Genomic DNA, 21,451 nt, shown 5'->3' on the forward strand with positions numbered 1-21,451 from the left:
GTCTTGTAGGTCTTCATAGAACCCTTCAACTTCAGCTTCTTCAGTGTTAATGGTTGGGGCATAGGCTTGGATCACCGTGATATTGAATGGTTTGCCTTGGAAATGAACAGAGATCATTCTGTCGTTTTTGAGATTGCATCCAAATACTGCATTTTGGACTCTTGTTGACCATGATGGCTACTCCATTTCTTCTGAGGGATTCCTGCCCACAGTAGTAGATAAAATGGTCATCTGAGTTAAATTCACCCATTCTAGTCCATTTTAGTTTGCTGATTCCTAGAATGTCGACGTTCACTCTTGCCATCTCCTGTTTGACCGCTTCCAATTTGCCTTGATTCACAGACCTGACATTCCAGGTTCCTATGCAATATTGCTCTTTACAGCATCGGACCTTGCTTCTATCACCAGTCACATCCACAACTGGGTATTGTCTTCGCTTTGACTCCATCCCTTCATTCTTTCTGGAGTTATTTCTCCACTGATCTCCAGTAGCATATTGGGCACCTACCGACCTGGGGAGTTCCTCTTTCAGTATCCTATCATTTTGCCTTTTCATACTGTTCGTGGGGTTCTCAAGGCAAGAATACTGAAGTGGTTTGCCATTCCCTTCTCCAGTGGACCGCATTCTGTCAGACCTCTCCACCATGACCCATTTTTCTTGGGTGGCCCCACATGGCATGGCTTAGTTTCATTGAGTTAGACAAGGCTGTTGTCTGTGTGATTAGACTGGCTAGTTTTCTGTGATTATGGTTCAGAAAAAGCAAGAGAGTTCCAGAAAAACAGCTATTTCTGCTTTATTGACTATGGCAAAGCCTTGGACTGTGTGGATCACAATAAACTGTGGACAATTCTGAAAGAGATGGGAATACCAGACCACCTGACTTGCCTCTTGAGAAACCTATATGCAGGTCAGGAAGCAACAGTTAGAACTGGACATGGAACAACAGACTGGTTCCAGATAGGAAAAGGAGTACGTCAAGGCTGTATATTGTCACCCTGATTTAACTTCTATGCAGAGTACATCATGAGAAATGCTGGGCTGGAGGAAGCACAAGCTGGAATCAAGATTGCCAGGAGAAATATCAATAACCTCAGATATGCAGATGACACCACCCTTATGGCAGAAAGTGAAGAGGAACTAAAAAGCCTCTTGATGAGAGTGAAAGAGGAGAGCGAAAAAGTTGGCTTAAAGCTCAACATTCAGAAAACTAAGATAATGGCATCTGGTCCCATCGCTTCATGGGAAATAATGGGGAAACAGTGGAAACAGTGAGAAACTTTATTTTTTGGGGCTCCAAAATCACTGGAGATGGTGATGGCAGCCATGAAATTAAAACATGCTTACTCCTGGAAGGAAAGTTATGACCAATCTAGATAGCATATTAAAAAGCAGAGATATTACTTTGTCAACAGAGGTCCATCTAGTCAAGGCTATGATTTTTCCAGTGGTCATGTATGGATGTGAGAGTTGGACTGTGAAGAAAGCTGAGCACTGAAGAATTGATGCTTTTGAATTGTGGCGCTGGAGAAGACTCTTGAGAAGAGTCCCTTGGACTGCAAGGAGGTCCAAACAGTCCATCCTAAAGGAGACCAGTCCTGGGTGTTCATTGAAAAGACTGATGCTGAGGCTGAAACTCTAGTACTTTGGCCACCTCATGTGACGAGTTGACTCATTGGAAAAGACCCTGATGCTGGGAGGGATTGAGGGCAAGGGGAGAAGGGAATGACAGGATGAGATGGCTGGATGGCATCACCGACTCGATGGACATGAGTTTGGGTGAACTTTGGGAGTTGGTGATAAACAGGGAGGCCTGTCATGCTGTGATTCATGGGGTCGCAAAGAGTTGGACATGACTGAGCGACTGAACTGAACTGAATGATGGTCTTTTAGTCCAGAATAGTCCAATGTCTTGTAATGTGATCTCTCTAGTAATAGACCTTTTCTAAAGTTGGAATTTTTGTTCTATTTAAACATTTTTGTCATTATTAGTAAGAAGACCTAGAGTAACCCAATAGAATATAGCTCAGTAGTCCAGTAGAAATTGGTGGGTAGAAATGAACACAGGTTACTCAGCACAGAATAGGCATCAGGGGATCAAAGGTAGTACTCAGTCTTATGCATCTCTCCTTAAAATTGCTAAATAACAGATAAACTATTTAAAACTCTTCTAAGGTTTCATTGTAAGATATTGGTGAAGAGTTATCCCACATCTGGATATTTAATGCCCTTCTTTAGGGCTTTTGTAAAAATCCGTACAAAGAATGTGACAATTAAAACCAAATACTAACTGGGTTAAAATTTTAAAAATTCTTTTGCACACAGCAGTTTCTCAAAATGAAGCTAAAAGATCTACGTCCGGAGAATACGGTCTTGCCTCTGTTCCAGAATACGAAGCAAGAGCTGAAGACAGTCAGTCTAGTGAGATGCAGCTAACTGTAGGTACACTGTGTGTTTACCATAGGAAATACCAAGTGTGCTGTTTTTAAAAAAGAGGTTCAGCTAATAACTTTATAAATGTTACTGTTCATTCAGCAAACTTAGGTAACTTCTACTGTGTTACTTGGCATTTTTTGCTAATTGGTTTCTAAGATTTAATTTTCTTTGAAAAATAATTTGGAATACACAAAGTAGTACAGAAGAAAATAAAAATCTATAATTCTGTTACCCCAGATCTAGCAATTAACATTTTTGTATACATACTTAATATATATTATGAAACATGTATGTGCATATGTTCCATTTCTGTTTTTATTCTTTTATGCTTCTAACTGGGCTTCCCTTATGGCTCCCCTGATAAAGAATCTGCTTGCAATGCGGGAGAGCTGTGTTCGATCCCTTGGGAAGATCCCCTGGAGAAGGGAACAGCTACCCACTCCAGTATTCTGGCCTGGAGAATTTCATTGACTGTGTAGTCCATGGGGTCACAAAGAGTCGGACATGACTGAGCGACTTTCATTCACTTTCATACATGCTTCTAAGTGCTTTTCTACGTTGACATAATATTGTAAGCATTTTCTGTGTCGTTACTTTTTTAAGAAATTTTATTTATTTATTTATGGCTGTGCTGGTCTTCATCGCTGGGTGGGCTTTTCTCCAGTTGCAGCTAGTGGGAGCTACTCTTTGTTGCAATGCAAGGGCTGCTTCTTGCACTGGCTTCTCTTGTTGCAGAGCGGGGGCTCTAGGGCGCACAGGCTCCAGTAGTTGCAGCATGTAGGCTCAGTAGCTGTGGCTCCCGGCTTCTAGAGCGCAGGGTCAGGAGCTGGGAAGCACGGGCTTAGTTGCTCTGTGGCATGTGGGGTCTCCCTGGACCAGGGATCGAACCCATTTCTCCTGCAGTGGCAGGCCGATTCTTTACCACTGAGTCACCAGAGAACCGTGTCATTGCTGTATTAAATCAATGTTGGTAGGTAGCACACTATTCTATGTAAATACCAGCATTTATTTTCTTAGCATATTATACTTGTTTTTTATAAATGGCCCAACCGTGAACACAATTATACATGCATCTTTGCGCAAATGTAATTATTTCCTTGTACAGATAAATTTCTTGAAGTGAAACAGGTCAAAGGTTATGAAGTTATTTGGGGGAAGTTTGAGGCTATATGTGTTAAGTCACCGTAGAATATAACGCACTTTGCAAATACTAGGTAACCTGAAAGGAGAAGGGCAGTTCCCCACTGAATTCCAGAGGGCTTACCAGGTGCTTTTCTGAAACCTACTTGGTATTACTTAAAATACCGGTTCATTGGTGGGATCTTAGAGGTTTATTTTTTACAGCATTTTGTTGTGGTAGTGTTTACATTATTATTACATTGGTTAGTCACTCACTCATGTCCGACTCTTGCAACCCCATATCTGTAGCCTGCCAGGCTCCTCTGTCCATGGGATTCTCCAGGCAAGAATACTGGAGTGGGTTGCTATTCCTTTCTCTGGGCAATCTTCCTGACCCAAAGATCGAACCTGGGCCTTCCTGCATTGCAGGTGGATTCTTTACCAGCTGAGCCATCAGGGAAGGTTTTAATATAGTCATAATTATTTTGTATGTGGGTATCTGAATATATTTTTAGTGAGTGTTGAATATGTCTGTGTAAACGCACATACATTTCAATGACAAGTGCAAGTGAATTATTTGTGCCTCTCTTCTTCTGTCTTAATTAGCATGAGTGATGACTGTTTGAGTAAACATTTTGAAAAGCATTTTTAAGGATAATATAAATAATACAATAACTATTATAAGGAGTTCAGTTTTTTTCCTACCTTTGGAATTTCAGGCTTCAGAATAAGCCCTTCTAATATGTTGCATTCCAAATTCCTCAGATATATCGAGATTACTTTATTATTGATTAGATATCATGAAATGAGGAAAAGTAGAAAAATCTGTTTGTTTCATACATGTAGTGAGAGCAATGATTTACTTTAATATTAAGCCAAATAATTTGTGTCATTTTAATGAGAACATTAAAATTTCGCTGTACTGTAAAGGTTGGCAATATAAATTAGATTTTCTTTCATTTTAGAAATTCATATTCTTCATATTACTGTAATATTTTAATCAAGGAAAATATTTCTCATATTAAACTCTCTTTATTAGTAACCACATGGGGAAGTGATTTTGTTTATTTTAAGTACATAATATTTTAGCTTTATTGAGGTATAATGGACAAAGATTATACATATTTAAGGTGTACACCTTCATGTTAAGGATGATAAATGCCCAAATGGAAGCATTGGTAATACCAAAGAGGCGCAGTTTTGAGAGATTTTTCAGCATCCTAGTGGACAGGCTTGTGGTTGGTTGAACGAAGGACAAGAAGTCATTATTGCCCCACAGGTCGTTGATTGGAATAGCATACTCAATTGTTATTGCCAATAACCAAGATAGAGAATAATACTGATTAAATATGAGAGTTTAGTTTGGGACAGATTGGATAGGAAATTGGGTTGGAGTATTCACTGGAGAGAGATTTCATTAGAAATAGAGCTTTGAAAATCAGGGGAAAAGTTGGGGAAATTAAGTTGCATATTTGGATTCATCAGCAAGGAGATGTTAAAGTAAAGGTGGTAGATACAGTTACACGGGAGTATTTGGACTGAGAAAGGAGCTGAGGATAGAACACGTGTATATCAGTACATGTGTATACACCCAGTGTATATCAGTATATCTCATATTAGGTGGTTTCACAAATTCTCAGGCTCATAATAAACTGAAGCTATAAGATAGCCTTTTTATGTAAGTGAGTCTTCTTAATTGATGGATAATGAACACAAAAGGTGCTATTTGAAAACGTTTTTAAGAAATTTTCTTTGAAACTGAATGAAGTAGATACATAGGAAGGAAAAAGGGTCTAAAACTTTTGGTTTTGATATGTATCTCTGTTTTAGATTGATTCTCTAAAAGATGCCTTTGCAAGTACTTCTGAAGGTAAGAAATTCAGCTGGTCTATTAGTTTAAGTGTTTGAGAGGGTTAGAATTACATGTGTGCGTGTGTGTGTGTGCGTGCGTGTGCGTGTATGGTAACACAGATATGTGAGGAATGAATACTGACTTTAAGATTATTTCATAATTTAAACTATGTCACGGACATGATTTCCTAGCGTGATGTGATAGGAAGTGTGTAATTGTGGTGATATAGTTAAACTAGCTTAGTTCTTACATTTCTGTGTATAGTTAATGGGTGATTCTTTGACTACACAGTCAGTTAATCGTGGGCTTGCTGTTGTTTTCTCAGGTCATGATAAAACACCTGTTTCCACTCGCACTCGAAGTAGCCATCTAAAGCGGCCGAAGATCGGAAAGCGGTTTCAGGATTCTGAGTTCAGCAGTTCTCAAGGGGAAGATGAAAAGACTCCTCAGACTTCTCCCACAGCTTCAGTGAACAAGTAAAGGATTGTTTATTTCACTGTCATTATTTTGTGTCCTCTTATTTTCATAGTATTTAGTTTTTAAGGTGACATATGATTTGTGTAGTAAATGACCTTGGTGTAGAAGTTTGTATTTGAGTTCTTCAAAAAGATTATTGATTACACTTAATAAGTGTCACATTGACAGTATTATAGGGAGAAGTTGCTAGTGGACTAAAGACAGTAGAATAAACTGATGTTTTAGTCTCTTGTGTGAAAATCCAGAAGAATCTTGTAGTGATTATATTATCTCAAAGGAGTCATTTATTGTCAGCTTTGAATTTGACAATAGCTGTGGTTTTTAGTAATCCTGAAGTTTAGTCAATTTAAGAAACCCTCAATTTTACTTTATAATGGACTTATCTGGACTTATCTTACTAGATTATAGAACATGACATAAATTAGTAATTGCCATAAATGATATCATCAGCTCCTCCAGAAACTTAATAGTCTGCCGAATCAACCGAACCCTTGGATCAAAACCTTATTTTCTTGTTTAAAGAAAGCAAGATTTTGAATATTATAGTTAAATTAAGCTTTTGCTCTGATAGTCCTACTATCTGTTCTTGAGTCAACCATTCATAACTTTGCCATCTTGGCTATAAAATTATTCTCAGGTAAAGTATTCTATAGCTATGCTAATTTCATTCTGTATATAATTTTAAATTTGGATAATTATGTGAATGTTATATTTTAATGAGAAATCCACCATTTTAAAGAAAAATTTAAGTATTTAACTTGTGAAAAGAGTAATAAGAGTCTAGATAATTACGTTTTGTTTCCACTGAGTAACATTTTGAAGTAATACCCTTTTTAGAAGGGAATGTAATAGCACATTTTAAATTACACATCACAGAACTGTTGTGGAATTTTTCTTTAGCTTTTCATCAAGCAGTAGCAGTGAGACTAAATGCTTAAATGCTTGGACGCTATGAAGAACGAAATGTCAGCTTTACCCTTGTCTAGTGGTCTCTAGTACGCGCGTCTGTGCCTGTGACACAGGTTGAGAGAGCTGCAAGGTGGACTGTGGTATAATGATAGAGGTGAAAGTGCTGTGGATGCGAAGGAGAGTGTGACTGGCTCTAATGGAGGGGTGGAGAAATCCGACATTTGGGCCAGGGCTTCAGGGATGAGTAGAGACTCAACAAGCATATTTGGGAAAGAAGAGTTTTCTAGTTCTAAGGTTCACGAACTGTGGTCTGTGGGCCAGTCTGGCCCACCACCTCTTGTAAGTAGAATGTTACCGTACCACGTCCAAGTTTATTAGTTTACATGTTTACTGTGGTTGCTTTTGCTTTACAGTGAGTGAGTGTTCAGAGACCATGTGTCCCACAAAACCTAAAAAAAAAGTTTGCCAAACCTCGATCTACACCAGGGCTGTTCAGAGAACTTCTGGCACAGTGGGCATGTTCTGTGTCTCCCTGCCTAGCACGGCAGCCTCTGCTCAGTGTGTGTGTCACTGAGCACTGAAGTGTGGCTAGAGCAATTGAGGAGCTGAGTGTTTTATTTCACTTAGTTTTAATTACCATATTGTAAATAATTGCAAGTGTCCTGTGGCTACTGTATTGGACCATGCAGTTCTAGAATGCAGGAATCATGTGAGCAAAGGCACAAAACTGGGAGGGGTGTTGGTAAGGAAAACTGATACATGGGTAAATGGTAGCATCGCAGTCAGTTCAGTCGCTCAGTCGTGTCCGACTCTTTGTGACCCCAGGGACTGCAGCACACCAGGCTTCCCTGTCCATCACCAACTCCTGAAGCTTGCTCAGACTCATGTCCATTGAGTCAGTGATGCCATCCAACCATCTCATCCTCTGTTGTCCCCTTCTCGTCCTGCCTTCAATCTTTCCCAGCACCAAGGTCCTTTCCAGTGAGTCAGTTCTTTGCATCAGGTGGCCAAAGTATTCAAGTTTCAGCTTCAGCATCTAGTAGAAGGAAAAATATAAAGGTCTGGTCATGTTAGACTTTGAGAGGATGTGTGCTTTATTCTGCAATCCATAGAGGACCCTCAGAATTTTCTGAGCTGGACTGTCACTGGTACAGATAGAAAGAAGAAAGAAACATAGCCTTTAAACCTTACTAAAGAATGTATGTACTGCTAGTCTCAACATGAGTTGGGAAGAAGTTATAGTGTCCAGAGAGAATAGGGCTTGAAGAAGGAAGATGAGAATAGAAAGTTGTGGATTTGTTTGAAAGGCATTTCGGAAGTAGAACTAAGCCATATTACTTATTGCCCCAAATAGTATTTTTGAGAATGAAAGGGGCATTATATATAGGCCTACTCCAGAGATGTAGATTCAGTTCCATGGGACCACAATAAAGCAACTATCACAATAAGGCAGGTCACAAAAATTTTTGAGTTTTCCAGTGCACATAAAGTTATGTTTACACTGTACTGTAGTATATTTCTTTAAGGAAAAAGTATATTCTTTAATTTAAAAATACTTTACTGGTAAAAAAATAAAAAGGTGACCATCATCTGAGCCTTTAATGAGTCATAATCTTTTTGCTGGTGTAGAGTCTTGCCTCAGTGTTGGTGGCTGCTGACTGACCAGGGAGGTGGTTGCTGAAGGTTGGGGTGACTTTGGCCATTTCTTTAGTTAGACAGCCATGAACTTTGCCATGTAGATGGGCTGACTTCTTCCTTTCACTAATGATTTCTCTGTAACATGCAATGCTGCTTGATAGCATTTTACCCACAGTAGAAATTCTTGCAAAATTGGAGTCAGTCCTCTCAAACGCTGATGCAGCTTCCTCAACTAAGTTTATGTCATAATCTAAATCCTTTGTAATTTCACCGATCTTCATAGCGTCTTCAAGAGTGGATTCCATCTCGAGATGGAATCACTTTCTTTGCTCATCTATATTAGGCAGCTCCTCATCCATTACAGTTTTAACCTGAGATAGCAGCAGTTGAATCAGTTTCGGGCTCTCCTTGTCATTCTCGTTCTCTTGCTGTTTCTACCACATCTGCAGTGACTTCCACCGCGGAAGTCTTGAGCCTCTCACAGTCACCCATGGTAGTTGGGATCAGCTTCTTCCAAACTCCCTGTAATGTTGATATTTTGACCTCTTCCCATGAATCATAAGTGTTCATAGTGGCATCTAGAATGGTGAATCCTTCCCAGAGGGTTTTCAATTGACTTTGCCCAGATTAATAAGAGGAATCTGTGTCTTTGACAGCTGTAGCCTTATGAACTGTAATTCTTAAGTAATAAGGCTTTAGAATTGAAATGATTCCTTGATCCATGGACTGCAGAATGGATGTTCTGTATGCAGACATGAAAACAACAGGAACTTCATTATGCATCTCCATCAGAGCTCTTGGGTGACGAGTTACATTGTCAATGAGCAGTCGTATTTTAAAAGGAAATTTTTTTCCCCCCTGAGTAATAGGTCTTAACAGTAGGCTTAAAATACTCAGCAAATGATGTTGTCAGCAGCTGTGCTGTCACACAAGCTGTGCTGTTCCCTTTATAGAGGACAGGCAGAGTAGATAATGCTTGAGGGCCCTAGGATTTTCAGAATGGTAAATGAGCATTGGTGTCAACTGCATTAGTGCCTAGCAGGAGTCAGCTTGTCCTTTGAAACTTTAAAGCCAGGTATTGACTGCTCTTTTCTTGCTATGAAAGTCTTAGATGACATCCTCTTTTTGTCTGCATTGGAAAGCCTGTTGTTTATTGTAGCCACTTTCATTCATTGTCTTAGCTCTAGATCTTCTAGCTACCGTGATAGAGCTTCTGTATCAGCATTGGTTGCTTTACCTGGCACTATCACGGAGATAACTTCTTTCCTTAAATCTCATGAACCAGCCTCTCTACTAGCTTCATGCTTTTTTCTGCAACATCCTCACCTCTCTCAGCCTTTGTGGAAATGAATAGATTTAAGGCCTTGTTCCGGATTAGGCGTTGGCTTAAGGGAATGTTGAGGTTGGTTTGATCTTCTGTCCAGACCACTACAACTTTTTCTCTAGATCAGCAATAAGGTTGTTTTGCTTTCTTATCATTGGTGTGTTCACTTAGAGTAGCACTGTTGATTTTTTTTTTTTTTTTTTTTTTCCCAAGAACTTTTGGTTTGCATTCACAGCTTGGCTGTTTGGCAAAAGAGACCTAGCTTTCTGCCTGTCTCAACTTTCAATGTGCTGTTATAAACTTACTCACTTCTAGCAAGCTTTCGATTTAAAGTAAGAAATATGTGGCTCTTCCTTTCATTTGGACACTTAGAGCCATTTCAGGGTTATTAACTGGCCTAATTTCAATACTGTTGTGTCTCAAGGAATCAGTTCAGTTCAGTTCAGTCGCTCAGTCGTGTCCGACTCTTTGCAACCCCATGAATCACAGCACACCAGGCCTCCCTGTCCATCACCAACTCCTGGAGTTCACTCAGACTCAAGTCCATCAAGTCAGTGATGCCATCCAGCCATCTCATCCTCTGTCATCCCCTTCTCCTCCTGCCCCCAATCCCTCCCAGCATCAGAGTCTTTTCCAATGAGTCAACTCTTCGCATGAGGTGGCCAAAATACTGGAGCTTCAGCTTCAGCATCATTCCTTCCAAAGAAATCCAGGGCTGATCTCCTTCAGAATGGGCTGGTTGGATCTCCTTGCAGTCCAAGGGACTCTTCTCAAGAGTCTTCTCCAACACCAAAAGCACCAATTCTTCAGTGCTCAGCCTTCTTCACAGTCCAATTCTCACATCCAAACATGACCACAGGAAAAACCATAGCCTTGACTAGCTGGACCTTAGTCGGCAAAGTAATGTTTCTGCTTTTGAATATACTATCTAGGTTGGTCATAACTTTCCTTCCAAGGAGTAAGCGTCTTTTAATTTCATGGCTGCAATCACCATCTGCAGTGATTTTGGAGCCCCCCAAAATAAAGTCTGATATTGTTTCCACTGCTTCCCCATCTATTTCCCATGAAGTGATGGGACTGGAGGCCATGATCTTAGTTTTCTGAATGTTGGGCTTTAAGCCAACTTTTTCACTCTTCTCTTTCACTTTCATCAAGAGGCTTTTTAGTTCCTCTTCACTTTCTGCCATAAGGGTGGTGTCATCTGCATATCTGAGGTTATTGAGATTTCTCCCGGCAATCTTGATTCCAGCTTGTGCTTCCTCCAGCCCAGCATTTCTCATGATGTACTCTGCATAGAAGTTAAATAAGCAGGGTGACAATATACAGCCTTGATGTACTCCTTTTCCTATTTGGAACCAGTCTGTTGTTCCATGTCCAGTTCTAACTGTTGCTTTCTGACCTGCATACAGATTTGTCCAGAGGCAGGTCAGATGGTCTGGTATTCCCATCTGTTTCAGAACTGTCCACAGTTTATTGTGATCCACACAGTCCAAGGCTTTGGCATAGTCAATAAAGCAGAAATAGATGTTTTTCTGGACTCTCTTGCTTTTTCCATAATCCAGCGGATGTTGGCAATTTGATCTCTGGTTTCTCTGCCTTTTCTAAAACCAGCTTGAACATCTGGAATTTCACGGTTCATGTACGGCTGAAGCCTGGCTTGGAGAATTTTGAGCATTAGTTTACTAGCATGTGAGATGAGTGTAATTGTGGGGTAGTTTGAGCATTCTTTGGCATTGCGTTTCTTTGGGTTTGGAATGAAAACTGACCTTTTCCAGTCCTGTGGCCACTGCTGAGTTTTCCAAATTTGCTGGCATATTGAGTGCAGCACTTTCACAGCATCATCTTTCAGGATTTGAAACAGCTCTACTGGAATTCCATCACCTCCACTAGCTTTCTTCATAGTGTTGCTGTCTAAGGCCCACTTGACTTTACATTGTAGGATGTCTGGTATCAAGGAATAGGGAGACCCAAAGAGAGGGAGAGAGATGGGTAATGGCCAATCAGTTGTAATAGTCAGAACACATGCAACATTTAGTTGTGGCAGCTAATCAGTTAGGTTTGCCATCTGAAGAGTGGATATATGTATAACTCACTCACTTTTCTGTCTAGCAGAAACTAACACAACATTGTCAGTCAGCTGTACTCCAATAAAATCATTAATTAATTAAAGTTTGCCATTTTGTATGAGTGTAACCTGTGGCACCTGATCATCTTTAATAAAATAAGTAAGAATGTTTTTCCTTGGTTTCCTAGATTGGAGTCTACAGCACGCACATCAGAGAGCTCGGAAGAATTCTTGGAAGAAGAACCTGAACAGAGTGTGATTGAATTTGAGGATGAAAGTAGTGATAAAGATGTTCAACCAGCACCAGAAACCCAGCCAGGCCTGGAAAAGCTAGAAGGTGAAAAGGTGAGTGATTCACTTTTTTCAAAATTAATTTTTATTGGAACATTGTTGCTTTACAATGTTGTGTTATTTTGCTGTGCAGTAAGGTGAGTCAGCTATATGTATACATATATCCCCTCCTTTTTGGATTTCCGAGGTTCATTTATTTAGTAAAATGAATGAACGTAAATTTTAACTTAGTTGTATATTATTGGAAAAGCGTAAGGACTCTTAGTAGAAATTGTAATATTGAAAAGCACATATGTCTAAAGTAAAGTTAGGTAGTGAAGGATAAAGGTACAAGTATTTTATATTTCTAACTGAATTTATAAAGTTTGACATATTATAGAGATAAAGTAGAAGATGTTTAGATAGTAATGTCCTCTCAGTGTGTTTAAAATTCAAATCAATTTGTGGAATTAAACATAAACTTTAAGAAGGGACACAAATGATGTGACTATTTGATGCCTACCTTACAAAACCAATTAGAATGCCTTTAGGTCCAACAAGCCCTAAATTCACCTGATTTTGGATATAAGGATAGAATTATTTGTTTAGAAAAAATAATGTATTTTTACTTACAGTTGCTTTACAAATTCCTAAAAAATAACTAAAGTCTTTTTTGTTTAATTACTAGAAAACAAGTAAGAAAATAACTTTTTGACTGAGTAAAAAATCTCTTTATCTGGCTTGATTTCTGCAGCTCCTCAATTATTTTTCTTTTTTCATCTTCTCTAGTTCCTGTCCTTCTCTTCTTTTTCTTTACTATCTTTAGTCTTTTACAGATTCCTTATTTCTTCTTTCAGACGTGCTTCAGTTTCTTTAAAAACATTTTACCTGTTTGTCAAGTCCAACCAGGAGCTAAGAAAGTGAAAGTACATTACTGATTTAAATTTGGAGAAATACATGTTTTAAAAACAAAATTTATCTGCTTCTAGATGATTATGGGAATGTATCTTTGTGTGGTTTATTCCTTTATTAAAAACTTAAGATTACACTGTACGCACTGCACGTAGGCCGTCTCTTTGTCCAGCAGTACCTGTGAGCACCTCCTGTAGATGGTCCCACTCCGCTCCGATGGCCGTCCTTTCTGAGGCTGTCCACCCTCTCCCTCTAGGTTTTCGGATCCCCTGGCTTTATAGGGCTACTGGGTTTTGCTTTCTAGGTAACCTCTTTCTGGAGTTTGGTTTGGTTTCATGCATTTGGTTTTTGACTGTTCTGTTTCCTGTTGTGTTTTTTTTTTCCTTTTTCCCCTGTGTTTGTGGACATTCTAGAAGACTTAGTTCTTGACCTTCTGCCCTTTTGTTCATTTTTTTTTTTTTTTTTTGAAATGCATCTAGTCTTATGACAGAAGGATTGTCTCTGTAGGGGTGACCAGTAACTCTAGACTTGGAATATTGATCCAGACTATGATCTCATAGTATTACCTGCCTTCTGAGTATTTCTATTTAGACAGATGTTTTTTATCATCTCAAATTTAATCTCTGTTCTTGCCTATCACTTCTTTACTGAGCTGCTTTTCCTGTTTCCTATTTTTCATTCTATTCCCAAACCTAAAACTTGAAGGACATGTGTTTTTCTCTTTTGGTTCTCTCTTGTAGTTACTCACCAAAATTCAATTTTTTTACAAAAACTTTTTCTGTATCTTTCTCATTTTCATCTTTTTAACATTTCTTCTACCCTAGTTGGTCCTTTTGTGAGTTTTATTTTAATTACCTTCTGTGTGCAGTTTATTCTCTAAGTCTCTGGTTTAAATATCCCTTAGGAAAATATTCATTATATGATTTCAGGGATTCTATACAATCCAGCCAAGTCTATTTTTAAAAATTCGAGTGTATCAGTATTCTAATTTTTAAATATAAAATGATCTCTAATTTTTAGAATGTCACTAGTATTAATTAGAAATGTTAGACATTAATGGAAGTCTTATAAATTGATTAAACATCAGAGGAAGAGTTTCAGAAATTGGAGACCTTGTGTTACCAAATCACTTTTGCATATTTTAATGTGATTTAAGGGGCAGGATTGTTCGGGACAACCCTTTATTAACTGTACAGTGAGCTCACTGAGGTCGGGGACTCTCTTCTCCCAGCAAGAAGCTTTACCCAAACTCAGCCTGCCACAAATCTGGTAGTGCTTCCTTCCCAGGCATGCTGAACTGTGACTTACTCAGATCCCAAAGATTCCAACTACTGAACAGATGATGTTCTGTAAAGAGCCAGCACCAAATTTAGATTTTCTCTTGTAACTTTTTACTGAAAAGGTTCTTCCTGTGACTGCCCTGTAAGGAGAAAGAGGAAGAAGGCGGTAGGGTCTCTTCACTGCATCATTCTCCATGAACACAGAGGGAAATCGGGCTGCTTAGGGGTTCTGTTCTCTTCCTGACTCTGCTGTTCCTTAACCTATGCCCAGTGATGTAGTAGACTGTATCTTGGGTCCTGGTGCATGATAGGGAGGTGCTGAGAATGGACCCACGTTGCATGACAAGTAAGGTAATCTGTAATTTGTCCTTTTTTTTTTTTGCTCAATTTTGTAGGAATCTGCATTAGAGCCTATGAATGGTGAGATAATAGATGATACTCTTAAGACTTCACTCGTAACAGAAGAGGAGGACTCCACTAGTGAAGTTTTAGATGAAGAATTAAAATTGCAGTCTTTTAATTCCAATGAAGACTCTACGAATCTTGCTCCACTGGTGGTAGACTCTTCACAACCCCTTGAGGGTGTTGCACAGGAGAAGGTAATAGAAAAATAACCTAACTTTTTATGGTTATAGTGTTCAGCCTTGGTGACTCAGGTGGGGCAGTGTAGGATATATATTTTCCTCTATTTTAATGTGTACAGTCCTTTACGAAAAATAAATTATACTACATTGGATATTTTGAGCAGATGCGATCAGTAATATAAATTCAAATCTTTGTAACTTCATTCATATCTGACTTATGGTAACAAAATGAGTTTTACTTTGTAAATTTAGGAAATGCTTAGGAAAATGGATAAAGCATTATTTACCTAAATACTTGAAGAAGGAAATGGCAACCCACTCCAGTATTCTTGTCTGGAGAATTCCATGAACCCCATGGAGGGCTACAGTCCATGCGGTCATAAAGAGTCAGGCATGACTGAGTAACACACCTAAATATTATTCACCAGGTGGCGCTAGTGGTAAAGAACCTCCTGCCAGTGCAGGAGACATGAGAGACCTGGGTGACTCTTTCCCGATCTCTGGGACAGGAAGCTGCCCTAGAGACGGGAATGGCAACCCACTCTAGGATTCTTGCCTGGAGAATCCCATGGACAGAGGAGCCTGGTGGATCTACAGTACATAGGGTCACAAAGAGTCGGACACAACTAAAGCGACTTAGCAGGCATGCACGCAAATATTTGAATTACCTATTGCTGGTCTGGAGAAGGCAGTGGCACCCCACTCCAGTCCTCTTGCCTGGAAAATCCCATGGATGGAGGGAGCCTGGAAAGCTGCAGTCCATGGGGTCGCTGAGGGTCGGACACAACTGAGCAACTTCACTTTCACTTTTCACTTTCATGCATTGGAGAAGGAAATGGCAACTCACTCCAGGATTCTTGCCTGGAGAATCCCAGGGATGGGGGAGCCTGGCGGGCTGCCATCTGTGGGGTCGCACAGAGTCAGACACGACTGAAGCGACTTAGCAGCATTGCTGGTCTATGACCAGTACAGTCATTTTATTTGTTTTAATTAGAGATATTGATTAGTGGGGAAAAGTTGATATAATATTTTAAAGAAATATTTTTATTGAAATAGTTGATGTACAGCATTAATTTCATGTGTACCAAATAGTGATTTGATTTTGCATATGTTATAAAATGATCACCTAAATGTAAAATGTAAGTCTATTAACTGTCTGTCCCCATATAAAATTATTACAATATTATTGACGTATTCCTTATGCTGTGTATTACATCTCTGTGGCTTAGTTTGTAACTGGAAGTTTGTACCTCTTAATCCCCTTTACCTGTTTCAGTCCCCTCACTCCCTCCCCTCTGGCAACCACCCATTTGCTCTGTTAATCTGAGTCTGTTTTCATTTTGTTTTGTTTTTTAGATTCCACATATAAATGAGATCCTATGGGTTTTGTCTTTGCCTTATTTCACTTGGCATAATACCGTGTAGATCCATCCATGTTGTTGCAAATAACAAGATTTCATTCCTTTTTTATGGCTGAGTAATACTCGTGTGTGTGTGTGTGTGTGTGTGTGCGCGTGTGCGCGTGCCACATCTGAAAGGACATTTAATTTCTAGTTTTGAATATCCAATTTAAGTCCAAAAAACTCTTATATAGCATTATTTTATTGGTGTCTCATGTACCTGAGTAGAATTTTCACTGCCTTCCTTCCTGCTAAGTCCATTCAGTCGTGTCTGACTCTTTGAGACCCTGTGAACCGTAGCCCACTGGGCTCCTCTGATCATGGGATTCTCCAGGCAAGCATATTGGAGTGGGTTGCCAGGCCCTCTTGCAGGAGAGCTTCCTGACCCAGGGATCGAACCCGCATCTCTTACATCTCCTGCACAGGCTGGTGGGTTCTTCACGGCTAGCGCCACCTGGGAAACCCCACCTATCAGCTGATATTCAAACCCAATGGGTAGCACAGTGCCAAGTACCAGGATTCTTGGTTCTGGTTCTGGCTCCAGTAACTAAACACTTGAGTTGATTCATGGTTTTGAAGAATCTTGAGGGAAAGTTTAAGAGCCTTAAGTACTTTTTGAGGTAAAATCATTACTTTTATTGCATCTTTAAAGCAAGCACTTAATGAATCCAAATTATCATGTAATACAGTTTTTAAGAAATCGAGCTGTATTCAGAGAATATGTGCACATGATCAACAAAAGTAGTGAGTCCTGAATTCTTTAAAATGTGGTTCAGGGTCATTGCATAGCAGTGCCTAAGAATAATTTTTGTAAGAACTTTATTAAAAAAGTTGTTCACTGGATTTTTGTGTGTTTAGACCTCACATGCAACTGACTCAGAAATGTTGCTGGATGAAGGTCCATCTGATGACAAGGGGCACACTGAAGAGAAGCTGCCTCCGGTTTCAAGAAAGAAAGCACATTTTGGGAGTTCAGACAATGTGGCTACTATCGCAAATGAAGAACGGTCCGACAGCGCTTTTCCAAACTCTGTGATTGCTGAATTTTCTGAGGAATCGATCCCTGAAAATGTGTCACCCAACACTACTGCCTCATTGGAAGACCAGGGTGAGGAGGGGCTCGCCGAGCCCCAGGAATCATCTGCAGCTCTGCCTCAGAGCTCTCTGGTAGAGGTTGAACTTGAAGATGTGCCGTTTTCACAGAATGCAGGACAGAAGAACCTGTCAGAGGAGCAGTCTGAAGCATCTTCTGAGCAACTGGATCAGTTGACACAATCAACAGAGAAGACTGTGGACAGCAGCTCCGAGGAGATAGAGGTGGAAGTGCCTGTGGTTGACAGGAGGAATTTAAGAAGAAAGGCCAAAGGGCACAAAGGACCTGCAAAGAAGAAAGCCAAGCTGACCTGAATGAGGAAGAAACGCAGATGATAAAACCTCTTCTTTGTAAAAATTTGTTGTTTTTAAAATACGGTGATTAATAAATAGCATGGGGCACAGGACAAAAATTCCAAATTTTCAAGTTGAACTTATTTATGATGCTGCTTTTCCCTCCCCTTTAGATCCTAGGATTCACTGTTCTTTTTAATTTTTCAGGCTATTTTTGTGTAAATACAATTTTTTTTATTTCTATTAACCATTTTTCGATTTTGGGAAACCAGATCATACTATATTTTCTTTAGCATTTGGAGATATCTGACCATTATTATTTCAGAAAATAGAAATTTAAAAACTATGAAAGTAGTAGGGCTTCCATCAATTATAAGGATCACAGACATCTTTTATACTAAGGGTTTTAATAGTAATCTTGGTGAAGGTTCTAGAAGTTTTATTTTAAATTTCAAAACTGATCACCATTTTTTAAAATGTAGGTGTGCTTAAACAAAAATGTCAGTAAATTAGGGTCAAAGTAACCAGCTAAATGAGAGCACAAATTCAGAAATTTATGGTGAAAGGTTTACAAAGGTGGTATTTTTGACCTCTTAGTTCTTAGTTGCAGGTGCAGTTTCTTCCTTTGACTTGTCTGTGGAAAAATACAAACATAGTCTGTTTCCAGTTCCCTCTTGGTAACATCTGATCTTAACAGTACTACTCGGGATTTAACTCTAGTGTGTAGGCGCTAGCATAATTATTTCAAATTTCTTCTGAAGCTGGGGGTTGTATTTTTGTTCTCACCCGATTAACATGTATACTTCAGAAGTATGAGAACCCTTCCTAAAGGGTTCTCCTTAATCCTGACACTGCCTTTATTCTAGAATCTTGTTTATATTCCCCTCAGCTTTTGTCCACTTCCCTAACTGACGGAGTGATTCCTGTCAAAAGATCTCTCTGCCTGCCTACCAGCTTGTGCCCTTGGCTGCCATTTTTGGTAAGTTTAGAACTGCGCCCCAGCCTTAGGCCTGGATGGCAGGAGTAAGTGGCCCTAGGAGCCACAGTTGCAAGAGTGAGTCCCTTTGAGCTTGCTCGCCCTTTATTTGTTCTGTGCAGAGAAGTTACAGGCTAGCCTGGGTGTACATTGTATTGCCACAGCAAAGGCCTTTGCCTGGGAAAACTAGAAACAAAAAATTTAAAACACACCCTCAATTGTTTATTTTTGTATAGTAGTTTATTTAAAAGTGAACAAAATGGTCATTCAGATCCAAAGAGAATCTTAAAACAGTCCTATTCTTTGAAAGTATTATGTGTGCTCAAATTTTCATTCAAGTTTAAGAATGCTTTGAGACCATTTAGATTGTTTTTAAAATCGCTTGGTCCTTACATGAAAAAAAAATTTTGTTATGATTTTGTGTCATTATTTAAGGTGTCAAGGATTGATGTTGAAGGTTTATTTAGTCTATAGTCAGGTGACACTGAATTTTATTTTGGGCTGTTGGCATTTTAGGAAGATTTAAAGTTGAGGTAAAATCTTTAGTAGGCAAAATAGCAAACCCTCCTTATTCATGTAAAAATTTGAATACTGTGTCCCCTCCATTTTCTTTATGGTCAGAGTTAGCCCAGATTACTCCATTCTAAATGAAAATTAAGCACTTTGGCCATTTGTTTTCTTAACAAATGCTAGTCAAGTGAAAGAATAAGTGACTAGTACTAGTGTATGTATTGAATGTTTATGGTAGTTTATACATTTTGTGAGAAATTTTTGTTAATGCCACAGTTAGGGAAATAAATTCAGTAAATTCTTAAACCTTTCCATTTTTAATTTCTTAAAACAGATTTAAAAACCTAACATTTACCTTTTTTTAACTTGGATTCTTCATTGTTCTTTAAAATACTTTTCTTTAACAAGATGTAGTTTAAGACTGAGCTCACTGACATTTTCTTGATGTGTGAATATAGTTGCTGAGTTTACAGGAAAGAAATGGATATTCATATGTGATCACTAAGGACTCGCTGTATAAATTTATACTTGTTTGGTTTATTCTTAAACCATAAGCGCATTTTAATCAAGTTTCAAAATTTTTGTTCACACAAGAAAAATTTTGTCATATATTTATCTCTGACAGAAAATGTTATTTTGGAGTTTATAGATAGCAGAGGGAAAAAAGTTAAGTCATATGGAAAAAAATCTAACTCACAGGGAGAAAACCTAACTTTCATGTTCAGTAACAATGAGTTCTATGCTCAGTGAGTATAGAATTGATAACAAAATTTATCTCTGAGTTAGGACTCTAAATAAAACTTAATCAGATTACTTGTAGTTTTTGCAAAAGGCATTAGAAAAACAGATTTACAGAGGACCGAAATCTGATTTCAACCAGGTAGTTGAGTGTCCAGTCACATTCTTATAGTTCTTCGTGAACTGCTTTTTTCTGTTTAGAAGTCTTATGTGTGGAGTTCACTGCAGTTTGTGTAAATACATATATATTTCCTTGTGTAATATAAAGCAGACAGTTATTAGAAACATTTTAGTCCTACTTTCAAGTTTATTAAATTGCTAGACATCACAGAAATATATTTAAGAATTTATTATAAAGTTCCTCTACAACTTTTAAGAGAGAGGGTCTATTATGATTTTTTTATAAAATCAAAAATAGCATGACAGAATGTCAATCTTCTACTACTTAAAATGTGTCTATATTCATGGTGTTTCCACTCAGTGCAGAGAATTATCATGGCAAGCATAAAAGCTAGTAGTGATCAATGGTTCACTTTTAGCTGACCACCAGAACACCACCTAAAATGGTTTCAGCGACTTTAGAAAAATATTTTGAAGGTTTATGATTGTATCAAGTTGAGCGTTTATCTGGTACCTGAATATTTGCTCTTACATTCTGCTTTACCCTTAGGGATTACCTTCTAAGGTTTGGTCACACCAGCAAACTGAGACAGATCTTAATGTAAATAAAGAATTTATACTAACATTACTCATCTGTATAACAGTATTTTAGAAATTTCTGCCTTGTTTGTCCACTAGTAGCAATACTGTGTTTAAAGTGTTAAACTAGTCTTTCATGGGTGTGATTAGTTGCAATGTTTATGCTTCTGTTCACATACTTAGTATCAAGCTTTATTTGTACAAGATAGTTAACTTGCTTATTTTTGCTTGTGAAAAATAAGCAAACCTCAGCTCTGTATCCAGTGCTTACCTTTAGTTTATTTCGTTTCACCCTCCAAAACTTGTCATTCACTCATTCCCCATTTCTATTAGTGGCAAAATCATTTGTTAAAATCTGATTGTAAGGTGGGTTCCTCTTAGGTTATCCTGAAGTAACTGTATCATACTGGATAGTCATTCCCAAGGAACTAGCCTTTCTTTTCCTAAGTGTTTGTGTGTTCCAGAACTTCTACCTGTTTATAGAACTTAAGAAAGATGTTACATTATTCAAAAGAGCAAGACTTAACACAAGTACTTATGTTTATTTTCTTGGTAGTTTTTTTCTTTTTTTCAATTTTAACAGTAGTAATTAAACCTATATTTTGTGATTGTCTATGTTTTGAAATTCCTTCCCTTTTCCCTAATTTCATTGGTGAAGATGTGTTTAGATACTGGATTTGTTTACACTGATTTTGTTAAAGCCACAATTAATCACATTGGTTGTACTTTCAAGACAGACTTTAAAAAAAAAATAAACAGAATTGAAAACAATTAACGTGATTATAAATTAATATAATAAACACCCTAAAGCTCCATCACAAACATACTCGGATCACAGATGTGCTTTTGACTAAAACATGACCTTAGTATTATCTAAG

General features: G+C 38.4%; 1 protein-coding gene across 3 annotated transcripts in view; it reads left to right on the forward strand.

Moving 5' to 3' along the window:
• Positions 1-21,341, forward strand: part of FAM169A (family with sequence similarity 169 member A) — a 68,206-nt gene extending 46,865 nt beyond the window's left edge. For 2 of the 3 annotated variants that reach the window (XM_013972678.2, XM_018065539.1), the window contains exons 8-13: positions 2,324-2,436; positions 5,384-5,423; positions 5,731-5,881; positions 12,007-12,163; positions 14,676-14,879; positions 17,123-21,341. In XM_013972678.2, the coding sequence (XP_013828132.1) occupies positions 2,324-2,436; positions 5,384-5,423; positions 5,731-5,881; positions 12,007-12,163; positions 14,676-14,879; positions 17,123-17,671 (1,214 nt within the window). In that variant the 3' untranslated portion in view covers positions 17,672-21,341. The remainder of the gene's footprint in view (positions 1-2,323; positions 2,437-5,383; positions 5,424-5,730; positions 5,882-12,006; positions 12,164-14,675; positions 14,880-17,122) is intronic. The other variant, XM_018065540.1, reaches the window with a different exon arrangement.

Source organism: Capra hircus, chromosome 20, assembly GCF_001704415.2.
Source record: "Capra hircus breed San Clemente chromosome 20, ASM170441v1, whole genome shotgun sequence".
NCBI lineage: Eukaryota > Metazoa > Chordata > Mammalia > Artiodactyla > Bovidae > Capra > Capra hircus.